The following is a 23047-nucleotide window of genomic DNA, read 5'->3' on the forward strand; positions in this document are numbered from 1 at the left end:
TAAACAGTATATACAAATGCAAAAATAATTCATAATATCATGGAAGTTTATATTCAGATTTATATGCTATAGTTTCATAAGAAAGTCAATTACAGACAAGGTTAGCTTTGCGTTAGTTCAAAGTAAAGCACGCTCTTTTAGTTTTAGCAGTCTCAATGTACAGAGGGAAACTATGAGATGTGACTTTAAAAGCTCTATTTAAGTCGTTATTTTTCGAGAGAAAGAACGAAGAAGAAGCAGAAGCTGGAGTATCCGAGGCGTGGTGAACGCAGCATAATAGTCCTAAATGGGAGGCCCGTGAGTGGGAGGAGGTTGGCGGTGCGTTTGTGTGCGGTGAGGCGGTGCCTGCCCCGCCAGCTCCAGACTGCGGCGGGCAGAGCTGGAAGTTACAGAAATGGCGGAGGGGGAGTTGGACGTCGACTCGCTGATTTCCAGGCTTTTAGAGGGTGAGTTTGCGACCCCGCTTCCTTCATTATGTTCAAACAGCTTGCTGTTTTAGTCCTTATTGGTGTGCAGGCCTCGTTTTGAGCCGAGGTAACAGAAAAAGGCTTGAATCGCTTATCCCGGTGTAGTAAAGGAGAAGGACAGGACTAGTCCCGTGTGTCGATAATACAAAAGTCTCAGACACACCTTCATTAAAGTTCTATTGATATGGATCCAGACATTGTGAGCTTCTTATGCATAGAAATGTGTGTGTATCCAATTTTAAATCGCTAAAAGTACTTAGTTGGAGGACTGTTGTTTAGCTCCGACTGAAGGGAAACTTATCTAAAGGCATTTCATTTATCCTCAAACTATGTCGTAATACTTGTATTACCTCATGATTGTTGTCATAATTTTGTCATGCAGTGTATAAAACACTGTTCAGGCTTTTTTTTATTCTATAAAAACCTCAGTTATTAAAACGACCCTGCGTTTATATACCTCCATCATTTTAACAACAAAGTACACCTCGGTGGGCGTCAGCTTGTTGAACATCACAGTCCAATAAGTTGTTATATCTTTTAAAACAAAGTCAAGTTTAATGGATAAAGTGTGCCGAAGATTTCCGCACAATCCCGTGGTATTTTTATGAAGTTGAAATTATGTTGAAACATACATTTTAAAATCTTTTCCTGTAGTTTTTGGTAAAAATGTGGAATTTTCGAATGCGATTTGGCGTAAGAAAGTCTGCACAGAGTTGTGGTGTTTTATTTGGGGGAAAAAGTGCTGAATGGTAATGTTTACACAAACAGCAGGACTTGACCCCCCCCCCCCCTTTTAAGTTTATATCCTGCAAGATTGAATATGGCATTTACTAAGTAATTAGTAACCTTATGTCAGAAATGCTACAAGTTTCAGATTTTTTCAGCCCACCAAAACAAACTTGAGTTGTTTTAATTGTCCAGTAATGCAAGTTTTGGTTCAAACCATCCACGTGTGCCCTGTGGAATCATTCATAACTTTGTATAAACAAGCCAAAAGTGCAAGTTTGGATATGATGCATGTTTTGTTTGGTCTGTGAAGCAGTATAAGAGTTGTTGTTACTCCTGTATTGTTATGTGTTGGGTAGCAGAGGATATATAGGATATATACACATAGGTGAGCTTTTCATTGAGACGCTGTCCCTCTGTGTCTTCAGTAAACACGGGGACAGCCGAGGCTTCAGTGGACAAATACTCATGATGGATTGTCTGTCAAACGCACACACACAGACACACACATACACATACACACACACACACACACACACACACACACACACACACACACACACACACACACACACACACAGATTCAGCATGCTAAAAGTCACACACACATAGAAACAGTTCAGGAGCTCATGCTAATGACGGAGCACAGTGTGGATAAACATGTCAGTATAACCTAATCATGGGGATTGATTGGAGCTGGTTACATAATAGTGCTTGTTTGCACTTTGTGTGTGTGTGTGTGTGTGTGTGTTGTCAGCTGGGTAAAGATATACCGTGGCTCGTTTTCATGCTACATATTTGGTTAGTTTTTAATGCAGCGACCAGAAAAAAAACCCTCAGAGGAGGAAATTGGAGGGATCTGGGCCCTAAAGGCTTCCAGATGTGAGCTGTGAATATGTACAACCATGCATTTTCTTTTCACCCACTTTCTCTTTCCATCTACAGCCTCTCTATTTGAATATGCAACAGGCTCCTTCTTGGTGTGAAAAACAAGCCAGGATGCAGGCTGAAGGCTTTCACTCCTGCAGCCGACATAGTGCCTGCAGTTTATTCATTTCTTATCCATTTGTTGAGGAATATAAAATATGAATCTGTACCAGTTCTCAAATGTTAAATCACCCTTAATGTAAATATGAACATACTGAGTAAACTTTTCCCACTACTCTGCATGCTTTTTAATCAGATTTTCTTGATAAAATGTTGAGTCCTGGTTTATTAAATGTATTAAAAATAGTCTGTTTCAGTTTCCTAAGGGTGCATTCACATGTAAGCCGTTTGGTCCGTTTGAAACAAACTCTGGTGCTCTCTGTTGGGTAGTTTGTTTGGTTTGGGATGGTGTGAATTTCAAACTAACTCTGGTGTGGACTAAAGAACTGAACTCGCTTCCAGGTAGTTCAGTTCGCCGTAGGTGAGAACGCTTTCTGGACCAAAAAAAAGGGAGTGGCCACTGAGCAGAGCTACAGCCCCAACTAGTGGTGGGTGGCTACGTTACACAACATTTGACTTTGGTGCGCTTGACAAAGAGCAGTGTGAAAGCAAACCCAACCAAATGATAAAATGCACCAATGTTACGACTCCCCCCCCCCCCCCCCCCCCCCCGGAAGTCCATTGGACGTTATGTGAAAGCGACCTAAATCTCAACTTAAATATTGAACTGACATGTTCTTTGAGAGAGGCAGTCCGAGGGAGCGTTCACACCTGAGCTGTTAGTCGGATAGTTTGTTTGATTTGGGGAGGTGTGAATGATGGTGCAGACAAAAGATCTGAATTCTGGTCCTCTAACAACCAGACGAGGGAAGTGAACCAAAAAAAGCAGTGCATTGTGGGTTTGAGTTTGGCCGTCTGTAAACGACGTCAAGTAGAGTTGCCGAGCATGGCTATCGTTAGCATTGCTGACATGTTTCTTCCAGGTGAATCGCTCTCGTCGACCTGACACAGCCGACATATAACGTTATCTCTGTTTTAAATATCAAAAATACTGACAAACTGTGCAGAGCGTTCCACTCTCCTTAGGATTACTTTTAGTGCAGGATGATATGCAAACTGAACCAAATGAACACTTTTCAAGGCGACCCTCAAACCCATTATTAGTCAGTTTATTGTAATAAATAGCAAATTAAACAACCACATTTGTGTGATGTTCTGGCTTACTGTTGCTTTTAAAATGTTTATTCAACGTTCAAACTTAGCTTCTGTTCATCAGCTAATTGCTAAATCAGCTAATCAACACTTTATGATTATTTGCAGCAATTAATGCTAAATGGTTTTAAAAAAAACCTCTCAGCATGTTCACTGTCATGAAGACAAGATAGTGGTGAGCTCCCGTCAGATTTACTGGTTCTAACTGGTTCTAATATAATGAATAAAGTGAGGGGTGAGGGGTTATTTGGACTGAAGAGGGATATGTTGCAAACAGGTGTTGTGTAAAACATGTTGAACAGCAGGTACACACATTAACAGTGTGATGCAATATTTAGTATTTGTTGATTTATTCGACTTTGTATCCAAATATTCAAGATTGTAACGGCACATTGCATCATTTTCTAATATCGTGCAGTCCCATTTTATTTTTTTATAAAACCAAGTTCCTGAAGTTTTTATTGCAAAATCTGTTTTAAAAATAGCTGAATTTATTTACTATGTTGTCTGTTATTTTGTATTGATCACTTCTGCAAACAGATGATGTAATCGGATGATGTCACGCTGCTTTTTGTCGACTGTCTGAGATCCGTTTGGATCGAACGCAGGCAGAGATGCAATACTCACACTCCTGAGATGTCTTGAGTTTGTCTTCATTTTATTTTAAGACTCGACCTTAAACAACACAAAGACCTCTTATCTCCAATCAGATCAACCCTTGATATCCCTCAACTAAGTTGACTTAACAAGATTACATCTCCAGCCACCTCATTCCCCGTCTGGTTTTTATTTTTTTTGTCTCAGAAAGTTTTCCGCCTGACAAACTAACAAGTTGTTTCTCTTCATCTTTTTTTAATGAATGAAAGGAGCTTGTTCGTCATGTAGGGCAGGATTTCCTGAACCACTTAAATATGAGGTGAATGTCTCACTTTATCAACGGGCCTTGGTGTCAGTTAGGAACCTACATACATACACACACACACGCGCACACACACACACACACACACACACACACACACACACACACACACACACACACACACACACACACACACACACACACACACACACACACACACACGCGCGCACAGCCTGTGTGAGCACATATGGAGAGCTCTGTGATCTCCTACTAAATGTCAACAGGCACAGCTGTTCCTGCTGGAAAATTCACCTACCCTTTTAGTGACACACACACACACAGAGGCGGGGGGAGTGGGCTACAGTAATTCAGCAGACTTTCAGACTATTTGAACCTCTCCAATATCTTCTAATGTTGAACGTTGAACGGTCCACATATTTTAAACTCCGTCAACACGTTTATATTTTGATTTTAGTTGAAGAAAACATTTAATTATTGGTGCATTTGTGTTTTGTAAAAAAACAGACTTCATTCCATTATTAATTATTTGAGAAGCTTAAAGGAATCTGAAGGTATGCTCACAGCTATGTAAGGCTACAGTTTGAGTTAGATGTGACCGTCGGGGTGTCGTCAGCATAGCGGTTATGTTGTGCGCCCCATTGATGGCGGTAATAGTCCTCATCACAGCGACCGTGGGTTAGGCCATGTTTACACCAGAACGATCCTCTGAAGACGCCGTTGTTTTTCAAATTTTCTCAGTCTCCTAAAAAGTTGGGCCGTTGTGTAAAATGTAAAAAAAACTAAACAGAATTTGATGATTTGGAAATCAGGGAGAGGGAGAATCGCTCAAACTCATTGTTTAGTTTTTCAACTGTTTCATTGTGGCTAAAAGATTATGACCTAAACTCTCAGACACGCCACATATCATATCATATTTTTCTGATATCAAAGAGTTGGTGAAATATGGCGATCTGCTGACAACAGGCTTGTTCATCTATGTAATTGGTCAAATGCTGCTGACTCCGCCCCTTATGTGGAAATGTCGTCATAGAATCTCTGGGTTCACATTTCAAGGGGATGACCAGCTTGGTTGGACTTCTTAGCGTGACCTCCGTTGTCAGGGTTAGTGAGGCCAGATCACTGTTTTATTTCCCAGGCCTATGCTGAACCCACTTTAATGTATAGAGGCAAATGAGTTAGATGTTGAACATCTGAATTATATTTGTGGAAATGTAAAAATAATTTACTTGAATTTAGCTAGACTTGATTCTAAATTCATCAGCTGCAGAGTGTGGACACCACACACACACACACACACACACACACACACACACACACACACACACACTCACAGTGCACATGTGATTGTTCACTGCTCAGCGGTTGTGTGGTGTAGGGTTGACAGGCGTTGTCTAGCCGACAGGCTAAACCTGATCGACTGACAACATGGCTTACAATCACTGGAGCTCCTTGGTGGCCTCAGAGTGTTGCTCTCTGCCCTCTCTGGTTTCATTTGTCACTCTGAATACAATTACTTGTCACTTCCGTCTCATGACCAGTCCTGTGAGTCAGAGTTTAAAGGTAAGCAGCACAAAGAGCGCACACAAACTTTTAAAAAGTCATTTGTCTGTGTGATTCAAAGTGGCATGTGTCTGTCTGGATGTTGGCCAGTTAAACCTCTCTCTAGATCACATTAAGTTATTGATGGTTACACACTTTCAGTCCCGTCTCTGCTTCACATTGGGACCAAAGATATGTCCGAGCTGACTCTCACATTGTTAGCCCGTTTGGCTCACACATAGCTGGGAGAGTTACAGCATTACTCTAATACCATCGAAACATGAAGCCTGTTGTGGGATTTAGCTGAATTATTCCCTCAACACACTTCGCCTGAGTTTTCTCCCAAGCTGACGAGCTGTACAGGTCATCTGTTTGGTAGGGACCTCTTGTGGTTGTAGTTATTATGGAGGGGTTAAATTAGAATATCAGGTCAAGTATAGACTATAGAGATATTCATAAAAAGAGGAGATCCAGGTGGATAACTCTAACACCCCCCCGCCCCCTCCTCTCTAGAGTCGATGCTCACACAGGTCACCATGTGGTGGACTCTGTAGCTTCAGTGTTTATCCAGCTCTGCATCGGTCTGTAAACCTTTCTGTGTTCTAACCTCTCTCCATTTTTCAAAAGCATCTCCAATATTGATCCTAGTTTGAGCACGTTTCTGCTCGTGGAGCTTATTAGAAACATGCAGAGGCTTTTTAGATCGAGTACAATCACTTCTATCTGAACCACTTCTCTTGACCCGCTTCCATCGCTGCAACACCTGTTGACCTGATAACTGCTCTCATATCTGACAAACCGAGGGGCGTCCAAAACGACTGTGTGGGGGGTGCCTTAAAACCGCCTACCTTCTCTGGTTAAAACAAATCCAGATCATTCAGGACCAGAATCTAAAGTTAGAAGGAGGACATACTGACTGCTGTGTTGTTGTCAGAGAAGCCAGCACTTCAACATGTTTCCTTAATGTCTGATCATATAGTAAGGTCGTTTTTTGGATTTTATTCAAGAAATATCTTACTGATTGCTCCTTTAAACCAACCGTGAGGATGGAACTTTGATTATGTGTGTAAACTAGTGGCATAAGGCCGCCACCGTACACACTTCTCGTTTACATACCAAATTGTTGCCAATGCTTCGGTGCAGTTTAGACAGTGTGTAAGAGTGTGCTTGCAATTTTTGGTAATTAAAAACAAGATTGTTAAGGAAACTAGGTTTAGAAACAGGTGACAATATCGTTCAGTTGTTACTTGTATTACATCGAAGTATAAAATTCTGGTATCATGACATGCCTATTCTGTGTTTTAAGTGTCAGCGAGGTGTATTCTAATAGATATGAAGTCTCATCTCTGTGCCATAGCCAAACCTGAAAATGACTCATTAGATAAATGACTAAAGCTCTCTGTAGCTTGTTTTAGATTTCACCGCAGATTCCACACACTTGGTTAAAGAAGTGTTGAACTGGCGTTGCATTCTTCACATTATTTACAAAAAATGCACCCAATCAGCAGAGCTCCCTCCCTGCATGTTTGTGTGCACTCTCCTGAACCAGCCGTGTGTTTTTCTGTCCTCTGTTACCGACCCTACTTCTGCTGCTCATTACTTTTAGTGCTGCACTTTTCTATGTGCTGCAGTTAAGCAGCTATTGGAGAGGCTCCCAGCTCTCCCAGCAGCCCCATGCTAAGCCCACACTGGTCTGTGCTGCAGCCACAACAGGCCCTCTGTCTGGTCTGCCAGCACAGGTGGCCCGTAGGCATTCTGTGGCACATCAGCCAGAGAGGGAGAGGGAGAGAGAGAGAGAGAGAGGGAGAGGGAGAGAGAGGGAGAGGGAGAGATTTTGTCAGTTTTGTTTATGAGCAAGTTTTGGTGCGTAAAATCTCCTATAAGGAGCTTTCTACTATTCAGGAGCTGCCAGGACTTCTCGATTGTTCGGCCGAATAGTTTTTTTTATTTTTTATGACGTAAGGAATCGTAAGCCCATGACAAATATTCTGTGGAGTAATTGTCTTCTGAAAAATATCCGAAAGATATGTTTCTCTGTTTCTAGAAGTTTGTTTAATATTGCAAAGTTTTAAAATTCTACTTTTGTACATACTGTATTGTACAATGCACACCTACACCTCTACTCTCTTCCTATAACCTCCCGCCTCTTCCTGTCTCTGTCTTCCTGTGTTTATGTGTCGGGTTCATTTCTTTTTTTGGTCCAAAGTCTGTTTTAGTATACACAACATGATTTCCTTTTGGAAACAGCAGGTGAGCCGTGCTGAGGCTGGTTATTGACATAAAAAAAAAACCTACATCATCATCATTCATCTGCTTATCCCAGCTTTTCTAAAACAAGTGCATGCAAAGATCATTTATGTTCGTAATGAAGGCATGACGGTATGAATGGGAATCTGGATGGTTTTCTGTCCCTTACAGATAGGAAAATGTGAACATGCAGCGTCAAAAGGGTAAACTTTGATACGATACAAGTAAAAATAAAAATGATCTGTAATTTTTTAAGTTCCACGGCAACAACAACAGAAGTCCCAGGCACCAAATATTAGGTCGTTTCATGCTATTCATTTACAAATCTTGCAGGCGAAGTCTCACTGTCTTAGTTGCAGTGTGTAAATTGTAGAAAAATATTAGCTAATGGCTTTAACTAACAACTATGAGTGATCTAGAACAGTCTTTAATTCAGGGTTCAGACTTTGGTTGCTTCTAATTACATTTCTGGACAGTAGAGAGAAGATCAATGATGAAGGCTAAAAAGTAGTTTTGAAGCAGCACAGGTTGATAAAGGTTACTTAAATTAGCCACCAGAAGCTGTTGGCCTTACAAGTCTTTAGCAGTAATTCTCCAGAGTGAGTTAAACTATGTAAAGATGGATTCTTGTTTCTTCTTGGGTGTGCAGTAACGAGTCCCAGAGTTTGAATCATCCAAAAGATGTTGAATTCGTTTTGATGTGTTTTTGGCATGTGGTGAAACTTTTAGGGGCTTTTCCTCTAGTTGCTGTAGGACAGATATCAAATGAAGAAACTATTTTTGATATAAAGTTTTGTTGTGCTCTTTACGTCAGAGTCACCCTCCTTGTTTTTTCGCCGGACGCGGAGGACTCCGGCGTTGTTGCGTGGCGCCCAGGCTGCTGGCGTGGCACTCTGTTATGGGAACAACAATTGCGGAGCCTGTGTGGCGGGGGAGCGTTCACCCCCTGGCACCAAACATGGCACAGAGCTCACCCTGGCTTTTCAGCTGCCCAGCTATGCTTTCCAATAAAAGCCCCCCCCCGCCTCCTTCCATTCACTCCCTCTCTCTCTGTCTCCCTACATTTCTCCTTTCTTTCACTCCCACTTTCTCTCCCTGTACCCATGCCTCCTGTTTACTTCTCCCCCAGTCTCTCCTCTCAATTTCAGCCTTTCTTTTCGCCCCACAAAGACGCTCATTCAGCCAGGGCACTCAGAGGCGAACAAAACGTTCCTCTGAAAATGCAAAGCCCGCACAGAAAATGCCATTGCAGATGGGATTTCTGTGTTAATATTCGCTCCTCGCCGGAGTTACTTTGTGTTTCTCCTTCTCTGAGGGGGTCACTGTTTTTCCACTGGCCCTGAGTGGGAGAGGGTGAGACGGAGGAGTGGAGAGGGGAGCATCTGGCCTCCTGCCCAGTTGGAAAGAATAGAGAATGGAGGTGGAGAGCTAAAAAAGGTCTGACAGGGCATCTTTATCGGAGCTGTTAGGTGCAGCAGAGTCTGAAACATGCCCAGTCATACCTGCTTGAAATTCAAGGCTGAACTTGAACTTTTACTGTACAAGTAACTTTGGATGTTTGTTTGGCAAGAAAAGAAAAGGAAATATGAACATTTGCCAAACTTCTTGATTTCAAGTTGGAATATGCTGCCCTTCTTAACTTTTTTCTTCCCCTCCAGCTTCAGCAGAGCAGACAGCTGTTATCACAGCAAAAAAACATCTGACACTCACTGCGCACATCGGCTACGACAGTTAGCAGTTAGCTGTTGAATGCTAAAGGGCCAGGTGCGTTCTTCAGGGGTTGGTGGAGACCAAAACAAAGCTACAAGGAGAGTTGATACTTGACAGATGCTCACAAGGCTCACCGTGGTATTCATTTGAAAAGCTGACAGAATGACTAGTTTAAAGGAAGGAATATAGATAACATAATTAATTTGTATAAAATTGTCTTTGTGTAATTGACGTAATTTGGTTTGCAGAGTGTAGCTAACGTTAGCAGTGCTAGCAATTAACTCATGACACAACCTACTTAAACACCCTCCTACGAGATGCTATCTGCTCACTGTGCTTGTTTACATCCAGGTAGTAGAGCGATGAAAGCAGGCACATTAACCAGAGCTACAGCCGCTCTATTGCTACAGCCCCCACTAGTGGCAGGCGGCTGGGTTGCAGTTTGAGCAAAACATTTGTCCAGTTTGGAAGGGCAAAATATTAACAATGAATTTAACCGACTAGTAGTTCTGGTGCCGACGACTGAGGGTGATGACCATTTGGAACATCTAATTATAAATTCTGGAGGACAGCAACAGCTCAAATATTTAAACTCTGGATGGCTGTGCATCTACTGTTACCACTCGTGGTCCTCTTTGCTGGACCATGGAGTGCTTTACACATATTAAGCATCAACCTGGATCCTTTGAAAGGCCCACAGTAATCAGTAACACCAGTGTTGTTGACAAGACTTGATCAGCCCTTTAAAACGTTTCCGCCTCATTAAATGCCTAATGTTTAACTTTGAATGAGTGTGCTGTGGTGTCGTAGTACTCGACATCGGTCTTGGTCTCAAGAAAACTTTTAAGAAGACTGTCTCGTCTTGGAATTGAAAGTGATTTTACTCGGTCTCACAACTGATAGGCTATTTTTTCACATCATTACTGAGATTAGAAGGGAAAAATTCCCCTGTCTAAAAAAAAAAATCATTTCTATTGATTTGTAGTTTGATTTTTATGCAACCTTCCCGGTGTTACGTACTAAGTGACACGGCCACTGCACACAAGATGATGATTTTTCTGTGATATTTAATGTCTTGGTCTCGTCTGGGAGTACTCTTGGTCTCGGTTAGTGCCGTCTTGACTAGTGTGCTGAATGCATAAATGGGTTATGTATGAAACAGTTTTGTCAGAAAGGTTATCAGATGGGAGACACTATGTCAATTGTAGTGATGCAACCATAAAATCGTATCACAATGTTTTGGTTCATGATCAATTCCATCCTGATTTTTTAAGGTTTTCCAATTTTCACACAGACTGAGATTGGAGTCACTTTATGAATAAATGTGATTCTTGCATTTCGATTGTCAGAATATATAAAAGCAAAAGTTTAAGAGTATTCCGGGGCGCCATTGGCCTAGCATTGGCCATGCCTTAGCATGCATGCCTCATGTATGGAGGCTGTTGCCCTAGAAGCAGACGGCCCGGGTTTGAATCCAACCTGTGGCTCCTTTCCCACATGTCATTTCCCTCTCTCTAACTCTCTCTCTCCCCTCTATCCACTGTCCTGTCTCTAAAACAAAGGCATAAAAAGCCTGCAAAAGAAATCTATTCCAGTATTGCAAAGTATATTTTTGTCAAATCGTTTTAAATTGTCCATATTTTACTTTTAACTGCTTGTTTTTCGCTGATGACCAAAATAGGTTTGTCGCACATTCTGGAAATGTTTTTCTTTTTTAAATCATCTTTCCACATTCATTCAGGTAGTTCCTTGTAAAATCTAAAATCAAGTTCATACTGAATTTCTGGATCTCGTTGGCCTCTTTAAGAATCTCTATAAGGTAATGGAATGAGTCTACAGTAAAAAAACACAACCTCAGCACAAATATATAGTTTGCATTGTAGAGCTTTTTGTTGTAAACAAACTAAAAAAAAAAAGAGAAACTGTGTTCACAACCAGACAGCTAAATAATGTACTTCTATGAGTCACCCTGTTTTGCAGCTGATGATGTCATCCTGTTTTCTTGTTGATGTGAATGCTCTGACGTAGCCCCCTGCCCGTTCAGCTGACAGCCGATTCATTGTGAAGCTCTTCTCCCTGACGGAGCGCTGGCCTCTGACTCGTTCCCTTCAAGCGCTCCCTCTTTGTCCCCACTGAGTAGCTCCACTTCCTCCTTCCTCTGTACAGTAACGCCCGTATATGGTAATGCCTTCAAGAAGCAATCTGTGTGTACTTCACTTATCTTTCCCTCTGTCTCTTTGGCTTTAACACACTCGATGCTCAGCTAACTCTGCTCCTTTTAAATACATAATAAGCTGACCTGCTTGACCCGAAATAAAAGAGTTTGAAGCCAATGAAGCAGAAAAGGTGAAGACTTAAAGACTTCTTAAAGATGACCTTCCCCTCATAACTTAGGATCTGTTATTCAAGTTTAAAGCTTGTACATTTCTTTAACTCGTTTGGGAGTGGATACAAATTATGTCTATTGATTTTATTTTGTGTTAAACTACTCTCAAAGTTTGGGAAAAAAAACTCCTGAACTCCTTCAAGTCCTTGGAAAACTCAGGTCTGTTTCTACTTCTACTTCTGTCTTCTTAAGTCAGCTGGAAAATAAATGAGTTTGATTGTGTGTCCGCTGTTTGTTGCATAACTCTGGTGTGGTTCAGCAGAACAGTACAAGAGATCCTTCCAAGTATTTACTGAATTGCTTCAGGCATCTGGAATTTAGTAAACGCCAACACTGGCTCGTTTGTAATGACGAAGTGAAACCAAACAAAGACCAGGAAGCAGCGCATCGTGCTTTAAGCGTGAACATAAACTAATGCTGCATTCATTCTGATGAGTTTGAAAATGCATGTGAATAGTAAGAAACCGTTTATTAATTCACACTCTGCGCATCAACTAATGGCTCAAATATAATTGTAATATTAAAACGTAACAGAGTCTGCTAGACGGTGCTACAATTGGGATATCTGCCGTTATACATCAATGCTATGAGCAATACAACGGAATCACAATATCAGCAAAAGAGCGGAGAAGAACATGCCGATGAACAGAAAACAAAATGCAGCAGGTTCATTACATGCACAGAGTTCGTAGCGGTCACATGCAGACAGTCTATGCACCGCGCACAGGTCACAGGATATAAACGTCACCACTCTCTCCCATTGGCTCGAGGTGAATTCTCCGGATTAAATCCTGCTGCCTTCTCAAAAAAGTCAGGCTGAAAATGTGGCTGTTTGCGTTCACACGTGCAGCTCCTTCTGAAAATATCAGGAGTTTTTCAGGAGTTTTCTTGCAAGTGTGAACGCCCTATTAAAAGTAAGAAGCAGCTCAGCTTGCAGTCCCCGAAATGTGTCGCAGAAAGACTAAACTTTACGTGAAACTGCTTTGTATGTATCCTGTGACTAAAGGTGATCAGGCCTGTGTCAAGTCTGTGTCCTTTCTGGATCTGAAAGGGGCATTATAAATGAAGATACTATTATTATTATTTTAGGGGTTTAAATGAGTCCTCTGCAGACAATTCAGCTCTCAGAAAGAAAGTTTGTGCACATGAATCACGGAGAGTTGTTCATTTTAGGGTTGAATTAAAAGCCTGCACGGTTTGCTCCTGCATCACTCGGTGAACGATGACACGTCTTGCCGACTGGTCTTCTTCCTTCATATTTCAATTTGTAAGGGGGCAGCTTTAAAATATTCTATGTTCTGTGTCTATAACCGTGTAGTGTTATGTTAAAGTATGGGACTGTTCGAGCGGTCCTGCATGAAAAGCAGGTGAAGCATTAGTTTTTGTTCAGCAGCGTCAACCTGTCTAAACGTTGTGGTTTCTCTTCGCATGCTTTCACACTGAAGTTTCCTGTTAGTCATCGTTTTATAGACTTACCTTCATCCATAACCCTGTTTTTAGAAACCTTGGAACATTCGTTTCCTTTAGTCTTGGATGTTTTTTGCATATTACCGAGCCCAGTGTACAGCTCCATACAGTCAGAGCTGTTCAGGTCGGTAGAGCTGTCTGGAATGTAAAAGCTGTGCCGGGAGGGGGACCGGACAGATCTGTCGTCTGACGTCAGCACAGTTCACTGACAAGGCGGAGGAGGATGACGACCCCCCCGGGGGGTTCAGGCTCAGCTAAGATTGCAACTAAAGGATAAAAAGATAAAAAGGAAAAGAAGAAGGAGGTCTAGGAAAGAGAACTTAAACCTCTGCTGTCAGTGCAGGGATCTCCTCTGGATCAAAACCAGAGGAAATACTCCAAAGAGATCAGACTGTGACCAAACACAAAGTCTTGGACAGAGACGTACAAGAACCTGACCAAATTAGGTGAGGTGATCTTGAACATGGCACTGATCTTGTAAAGAAGTTGGGAACTGCAAGAGACCAGGTTCATTCTAACTTTCAGCACAGATGAAAGGAATGAGAATATGTGATGCTTGATTAAATAACACTTTCTGTTCTGCTGCTTTCAAGAAAATAGACGAGTGTTTCATACTTGTCATCCAGCAAATAATCCCAATTTTGTCACATTTTCAATATCATGAGGGATAACACCCAACAAGGCGTCCATTTTTTTGATATTTATGGTCGATGTTCAGGCAGTTATTTCTGAAAATTGACACCTAAAAGGACATTCTCTCACTTCAACCGTGTTCACTTTTAAACTTTTAAAAAGTATTTTTGGGCCAACTGGCATCATGTGATGTAAAATAGGCTTCAAGAGTCGGCGTACTTCTTGGGGGCTTGGCCTCACCCCTGATTATGAATAACTCTTAAGCTTTAATATGACCAAAATGGATAAGTTATTAAAAGAAATCACCCCCATATAGTGTGTGCCGATGAAAAAACAAGCTATACAGACCAAAACAATGTTTGTACCAGGCCGTAAACATGTTTATTTGTGGTGTCAAATCTGACATTTCAATGAGACCTAATGGGATTCCTGTGCTTCTGCAGCCAGCCTCAAGTGGACACTGGTGGTACTGCAGTCTTTTTGCGTTGGCTTCATTTTTTAAAATGCAAGTGCATTCTTGAAAGGGGGTTTCAGTCTAATTTTTGTCAAAGTAATTAGGTTTAAAAAGGCTCTTTTGGGACAAGAACACAAGTTGACTATTAGGCCTGAATGTGATATCTCACCCCTGACATCATCCCTACGTTTGTGTTTCAAAACTCACCTGCTGAGACTTTAACTCAGAAATCTGTGAAACTTTTACAATTAAATTCCTAGCTGGATTGTTTCACTGTTGATGCACTTTCAGTATTCTCTGCATATATATGTGTGTGTGTGTGTGTAGGCCTCTGTTGTCACATTCACTACGTGTTAGTATGCAGAGCGTGGGTTGGCGGAGATGCCACTTTATCAGAAAATCAGCCCCCTCCTCTCGCAAAAAAAAAAAAACCCATCCCACTCAACGACACCTTGCAGCCTGGAAATTGGTCTTGCTGGGTTGCCATGGTGACGGGATGTGGGGTACCACCTCCTGTTCATTTCTCTTCTGGTACCTCTCACTCTTTCTCCTCAGTGGGGAAGCTGCAGTGCGGAGGTGACAAGAGTAAAGGATGCTGGGATACCCCCCTCCCGCAAACCCCTAGTGGTACGATCTGAAGTCAAGGTCACTCCGAGTGTGTGTGTGAGAGCGTGTGTGTGTGTGTGTGTGTTCCCAGCTCTGTCTCAACTTCACCAGAAGGCGAAAGGGGATCCTCTCAGACAAGTGAGACTAGTGCTGCTAGTTATGATGTTTGTTCCCATGTGGATGTGTGTGTCCTATATCAGGCCTCCGTCCCTGTCAGCTGAGCCAGCACAGACCTGCAAACGAGTCATCGCTGGCCTGAAGAGGAGGGGTGTGAAATCACTTCACACACACACACATTTCAGTGGACACTCCTGGCTTGTTTGATGTGCTTTAAAGACCACCAGTACAACGTGTTCATGTTTCTGAACCACAGCAGGACATAATGGCCTCTTAAAAAAAACAAAAAAAACAAATGTGATTGGCTCATGATATATTTTGTTGTTTATCTGAACCTGTGAAATCCTACCTTTGCACAGTCTAAATATAGCAGCAGGTGTGATCGCAGGTCGTGTTTGGCTTCTGCGGACGAGACAGGAGTGAGTGTTTATCAGCAAAGGTCTGTGCAGAAACAGCAGGCTCATGTTGCGCACACACACACACACACACACACACACACACACACACACACACACACACACACACACACACACACACACACACACGGTTGCTGTTGTCCCTTTAAAGCTGGATGTCATGCCTCCACAGCTGTGAGTTGCAGACAGGAGTCACCTGAAGCACAAACTCCTCCGCCTGTGTCGCTGCAGGTTTCCTCCGCCCTCGTCTCGTTTGATTTGCTCATTAAGTGGCGATTGGCGCCTGCTAGGATTTCCATCATGCTGCTGTGTGTGGTGTCATCTGACAGCAGCAGTCTGAGTCAGCGCTGGCCCACTTCTGTGACGCTGCTGTTCGTCTGAACACACTGGGAGAATGTAGGGCAAGTGGCAGAACATGGAAGTACTGCAGGGAAAGTTGGAAAACTCAAATCCCTGAAGCAGATTTATTGGGGTTTGTTGTCACTGCTTGTTTGGATGAATCAGCTTTCAAGGAGGGCTGACAGTCGATGTGCTTCTGTGTGGAAGTGTTGTTCATAAATACTGCAAAGTTTTTCACTTTGCAATCTGACCACCCAGCAAGTACTCAAGTTCAGTTTTCTGACGTGCAGAAAACCTTTTGGTGCAGGATTTGCGAAAAAATATTAAAGAGCTTTGAGACTTTTTTTAACATCTATTTTCTGTACGTTTGCTTCGCACATGTTTTCATGCTGTGGGTGAAAACAGTTGAGTGAGTTTCTGATTGGAGTGAGCCGTCTTGCATCGCTACTATGTTTTTTCTTTTTTATTCTTTGAAGTGAATAAGACTATCCTGTCTTCATCAGGGTTGTGTCTGGTTCCTTTTATAAAAAAAAATGTAGGGTGGCTTTTAATGGTTACCTTCATGATAGCGTAAAAGTCGGATTATTTTAAGGTTCACTGGTGTATTTTTTTTAATCGATAATATCTTATACAATCCCCCCCCCCCCCCCCCCCCAACCAAACTCAGTTATAACATCTTAATATGAACATATAGCAATTCATATTTGCGGCACAATTACTTTTGAGCTGCTGAAACTAGACAGTGTAAGCTTTGATTCTGTAGCCGGACTAAAAGCGTACTATTAGGATGGCAACTTTTTTTTTCTACTTTTGAGCCTTTTTAACAATTCCTAACTGAAAGTGATGCAACCAAGGGAACTTATGTGTTGAAGTGCTTCATATTGCTGAGATATTCAAAAGGGTGCAGTGTGAATAGTTAGTTTATTTTGCGTTTTATTTGAGTCCTTCTGCCAAAGGTTAAACTGGATTTTAAAAGGTTGACATCATGAAGCAGTATCAGAGAAATATAAAGAATATAAATCAATAATGCGAGGTATGCTGCTTTAACTTTGATCAGCTCGTATTGATGCTCACACTCGCCGGCGTACTTGTTCACAGCACATTTGCAAAGTCATTTAAACGCAAGATGAATCACTTTAAACATCCAAAGTCTTTCATTGTCCAACATACATAAACAGAAGGATTCAAACCCTCAACTTTGAGCTACAGCCGCTTGTCATGTGACCATGATAACCCCCTCCACCCCTCCGCTTTTCCTCTGTTACACAACAGGAAGTGTTTGAAAAAAACACAGTCCCAACAACATCAACCATACAACACAGACTGTTTCCACCCTCTGTGTGTTTACAAAACTCTGCCTCACTGTATCACTCATCTTTACATCATGAAGCCTGTGGGACGTGACGCGCACAGACCAGAGAGGAAATGTCTGAGAGAAAATGAGGGGAATGACGACACGCTTACCCGACCAATTTCTGTCTGAAAGAAAGCCGAGATATCTTTGCTCATGACGCCCCCTCTTTCTCTTTCTACCCCTCCTCCTCTCCCCTCCCCGCAGTGCGAGGATGTCGCCCGGGGAAGATCGTCCAGATGACAGAGGCCGAGGTTCGTGGCCTCTGCATCAAGTCCCGGGAGATCTTCCTCAGTCAGCCGATCCTTCTGGAGCTGGAGGCTCCGCTCAAAATCTGTGGTCAGTAACCTCTCTTTTAATCAGCTTGATATTCCTAAGGTATCTTTCTATGACCTCCCGCTCCTCACTCATCACCTCCTCTACCTTCCCAGGTGATATCCACGGACAGTACACAGACCTGCTCAGGCTCTTCGAGTATGGCGGCTTCCCTCCAGAGGCCAACTACCTGTTCCTGGGCGACTACGTGGACAGAGGGAAGCAGTCTCTGGAGACCATCTGCCTGCTTCTGGCCTACAAGATAAAATACCCCGAGAACTTCTTCCTGCTCAGGGGCAACCACGAGTGTGCCTCTATCAACCGCATCTACGGCTTCTACGACGAGTGTGAGTCTCCCTGCTCTGCTCTCTTATGGGGCGCCGATAGCTTAGTGGTTAGTGCCATGTACGGAGGATATGGTCCTCCAAGCAGTCAAACCGGTATCGGATCAGGCATGTGGCTTATTTCTGCCACTAACAGGCCCAGATTTGTATTAGGGGTGCAAAGATTTGATGACATTGCAGACCAAAATCGCTGACAAAATGAGTTGCAGACAAATTGAATTGCCGATCATTAGTTGGTTAGGTTAGCTACAATTCTACAATTCTACAATTCACTTAGCAGACGCTTTTATCCAGAGAGTAAGTACAACACAAGCAAGGATCTAGAAAAAAGGGAACAATGTCAGTAAGAGCAAACGATCAGCTTTGAGTCTGATTGGACACACAGGTGCTGACAGGAAGTGACCAGAGGCAAAGCACAACATCGAGGGCAGTTCTTGAGAGCTCTAATCAGTATAGAAACCATCTTATAAGTCGTCGTTATCAAACAAAAACCATCGTCATTACCATCATCAATAATATGGAGACCATCATCATTAAGTTAGTAGGTATTCATGAAAGAGCTGGGTCTTTAGCTTTTTCTTAAAGGTGCAGAGGGACTCTGCAGATCCAATGGAGTTTGTAAGTTCATTCCACCACCGGGGGGCGACAGAGGAGAAGAGTCTAGTCAGAGACTTAGGACCCTGTTGTGAAGGTTGGATCAGACGCCTTTCATTGGCAGGGCGTAGTGGGCGGGAGGGAGTGTAGACCTGGATGAGAGAGTTAAAGTAAGGAGGAGACGTTTTTGTCGCTGTTTTGTAAGCGAGCAGCAGAGTTCTAAATTTGATGCGAGCAGTAACTGGGAGCCAGTGTCAGGAGATGAACAGCGGAGTGACATGTGCTCTTTTAGGAAGGTTGAAGACCAGTTATGCTGCTGCATTTTGTATCATCTGCAGAGGTTTGATAGTGCATGTAGGTTATCGATATCGTGTACTGTTTTCCGGAGCTGAGTTGCTGATTGGAGTGAGCCATCTTGCACCCATACTATCTCTGCTGAGAGTTAGGGATGTAAAACAGCGCCTAGAAGCGACAGGAAAACACACCACAGCATTATTTGGGCTACATGACGTTGTCAAACATCTAAACTGTGAGAGCATTTCACCCTTTGACGTTGCAAAAATTGGAGTCTCGACCGAGTGAATGAGCTGCCTCAGTCAGTGCTTCACATCCTGAAAAGCAGGAGGAGGGTTTTTAAAGGCGAACAGACTTTTGTCTGTGATGTAGCCCCGGCATTATATCAGCTGCAGTTTGCACGTTTTAATGATTTCAGGAAGAATTTCAACACATTCTGAAACTACGAAATGTTATCTAAGAGCAGAGACCTTATTTGTGCTTGCAGGATCCATAATGACTCTTAACTGGCTTTATTGTTGACTCTTCAGGTAAACGCAGATTCAACATCAAGCTGTGGAAAACGTTCACAGATTGCTTCAACTGCCTGCCCATCGCCGCCATCGTGGACGAGAAGATCTTCTGCTGTCACGGAGGTCAGTGTGATTCTTAAATGAGGTTTTCGGTAGAGGGAGAGTTCTGATACCTTAACTTCTGGTACAGCTGGAGGATGAAATAGACAAGCTATGACCTCTGTAATAGACTTGTCAGTACTTTTGGTTTTTACTAATCCGGTGTGAGGAAACTGGGTCAGAATAAGTCAGCAGGTGAATTCATGCACGGACACAGGAGAGAGATTTCTACAGAGATTAACGAGGTGATGTGTCGTCTGCAGGTCTCTCTCCCGACCTGCAGTCCATGGAGCAGATCAGACGCATCATGAGACCCACAGACGTGCCTGACACGGGTAGGTCACCACACACACACACACACACACACACACACACACACACACACCAATGTGCATACTGGGCCAGGTGGCTGTCTTCTTACTCCGGTCTGGTTTTTAATTTAATATCTAAGCTCCTCTAGATAATCTCTATGGTCGGAGATTTACGAGTATACATTTTGAATGTTGCACTGTTTTGAATATTGAGAAGCACAGATTTAGTGCAGAGCCGTTTGAAGATTCTGCATTTTAGCCTGTTTTCTGGCAGAATTATCAAACACTTTAAGTTTCCTGAATGTAAAGTTTGCTGCTTTTCTGTATCACTTACAACATATAAATGTTGAGTGTTTGGGACTTTGAGTTTCAGTAATTTATCATAAAACCAATCGTAGCTGCAGCCCTTATCTAAACATTTCCCCTGTGACGCCGGTTACATCCGCCCGTGAACTGACTTTGTGAACAGTTTGAGCTCTCTGTCTTGTTCGGTTTCTCATGCTAACAGTGCAGGGATCAAAAAAAATCCATGTCCGTTTTCATCAAACTTCTCAGACCAGGGAAATCGACCATAACAGGCCAAAAAAAGTTCTCGGAGTGACGCAGACTTGTTTCTACTTTTAGCCCCCGAGGGTGAACTCAACGTTTCTTAACTTAGAAATGACTCCCTCCACCTCCTCCACCACCTCCGCCTGAACAGCATCTCCTGCTCTCCTAAATATCATCAGAGACTAGCACGCACACTGTGAGGGAGGACAGATGCTGCAGTACCAGTCCCTGTTTCTGTTCAGCTGCTTTTTAAGCTCTGTCGTCGTCATAAAACACTGCTGTCACATAAATGTCTGCTTCAGAAATGTTTTATAAAAATGAAGCGGTGGATGTGGGAGCTTTTGCCCCCTCTTCACCGGACCTGGTCACTCTTCTCCTTATAAGGTCGTCTGTGTTCAGACTCTGGCAGCAGCCGTCTCTCAGGTCCTCTTATGGTCGTTCATGGAGGCTCAGAGTGTCTGGATGTGAAGAATGTGTGTATATATACATGGTCAGCATTGTGTTTGAATACATGACGTTATGAAAATGTGATTTGAGTACTTTAAGAATGCAGCAGAAACTTATTTTCCATACTGTGGCTCAGATTTGAGAGTTTGATTTGGGTCTTACTCTCCTCCTTTTCTAAAAGCATTATTAATAAGACATAGTTAAAGTTGTGTATTTCCTCCTCCAGGCCTCCTGTGTGATCTGCTGTGGTCAGACCCGGACAAAGACGTGCAGGGCTGGGGAGAAAACGACCGCGGCGTCTCGTTCACATTCGGGGCTGATGTGGTCAGCAAGTTTCTCAACCGCCATGACCTGGACCTCATCTGCAGGGCCCACCAGGTACGAAAAAAAAACCCATCCTGGACACATAATGATTAAGTATCATTCTTTTTAAAGTTTGAGTTATTCTAAGATCCTGTTTTTTTAACCTGGGCCAAAGGGGGAGCACGATGACGCACCCCCACAGGGCTACAAAGATATAATATCAATGAGCTCTTTATCATCCCCATGTTCTCCTGCTCGGTCAAGAGTTCATTTCTAGTATTTAAAAAGCTTCACAAAAAGATCTGTTTCAGCAGATATCCTTTCTGTAAGCACGTAAGACACTTACTATCACAATCTTCAAGATATAAAGGGAAATCTTGTTGTACCTGTTAAGTCGTTTAGACCCCAGAATTTGAAAAAATACTGCCCAGGAAAATAAAAAATCTTACAAAAATCTTTCTCACTGATTTATGAGGCATCTTAAAAGCAAACATTCATCCAGAAAGCTTAACTTTTCAACTGATTATGAAGTGTTCAAAGTTTTCCCACTGTGTGTCTGGCGCCCCCAGGTGGTAGAAGATGGTTATGAGTTCTTTGCCAAGCGGCAGCTGGTGACTCTGTTCTCGGCTCCTAACTACTGCGGAGAGTTCGACAACGCTGGAGGAATGATGAGCGTGGATGAAACTCTGATGTGCTCCTTCCAGGTACAAAAATGAGAGACCTAAAACATCTTTAAAAGAGTAGAGGGTACCTAAAGATGAACCTAAGTGAATGGTAGTAGTAGAGTTAGTCTGATATGGCAGTGAACGTTTGTAATTCTGCAGTTTTTAATTTAATTTTGCCCTTTATAGATCCTGAAGCCATCTGAGAAGAAAGCAAAGTACCAGTATGGAGGGATGAACGCGGGTCGGCCCGTCACCCCGCCTCGCACAGCGCAAGCTCCAAAGAAACGATGAAGACAAACGGAGGGAGGAAGAGACACAGAGTAGCAGACAGAGAGAGAGAGGGGGGGATGAGTGTCAGAGATCTTTTCACTACACAAAATAAACGAGAGCAACACTTATCAGAGGAGAAAACAAACACACCCAAACCTGTCTTTCATATTTCATTTCTTCTTCTGAACTGCTGTCACACTTCTTCTCCCTCAGTTTTCTTTCCCTTCTTCTGCACCCGTGTAACATTTTTAAACACAAGTGTTAAAAAAGAGAAATAAGAAAACAATACAAGGCGGTGTCATTCTGTAGCATATCAGAGTGTTTTCTTCTTTTTTTTTGTCTTTGTCTTTTTTGCCTTTTATTTTTCTTGACAACAGAATGACAACTAGTTTAGTTTACCACATCTCCTTACTCCCCCTGCCTGTCTGTACGGGCACAACAGGTATTACTGACGACTGCTGGGTTTTCAATAAATAATACGAGAAATGAATCCACCCGTGTGGTTCTTACAGTTAAGTCTCAATGCAACATCAACACTGCATGGAAACAGCACAACAAAGGTGAAAAGGTTTTGTCTCTTCTTACAGGATCTATTAGTCAATCCAATTATTTCATTTAATGAGGGATCTTCCGCAAGTTACAGCTAACGATCTGGCCGCAAATAAATGTCAGCGACGTATTTAAGGCTGTAGGTAAGAACATTTCCATGCTGCCACACAATTAATTTCTAATGACTTTGATAAATGAATAAATAACTAAAGGTCTAAAATTAAGGCTGTGAACTTTCACGTGTTAATTGCATTTCATTTAAGGTCCAAAATGAATGTATTAATTTTGTCCCTTTCTGTGCACCGTACTTAATCCACA

At 42.5% G+C, this 23047-nt stretch overlaps 1 protein-coding gene across 1 annotated transcript; it reads left to right on the plus strand.

Annotated features, from left to right (window-relative positions):
• Positions 1-285: 285 nt before the first annotated feature.
• On the plus strand, positions 286-22670 carry LOC132958207 (serine/threonine-protein phosphatase PP1-beta catalytic subunit). The gene is made up of 8 exons (XM_061030903.1): positions 286-446; positions 17685-17816; positions 17909-18139; positions 19555-19659; positions 19899-19970; positions 21169-21320; positions 21815-21949; positions 22097-22670. Exons 1-8 carry the CDS (start codon positions 395-397, stop codon positions 22199-22201), a joined length of 984 nt encoding a protein of 327 aa, XP_060886886.1. The 5' UTR covers positions 286-394; the 3' UTR covers positions 22202-22670.
• Positions 22671-23047: the final 377 nt, after the last annotated feature.

This window comes from Labrus mixtus, chromosome 23, assembly GCF_963584025.1.
Source record: "Labrus mixtus chromosome 23, fLabMix1.1, whole genome shotgun sequence".
Classification (NCBI taxonomy): Eukaryota; Metazoa; Chordata; class Actinopteri; order Labriformes; family Labridae; genus Labrus; species Labrus mixtus.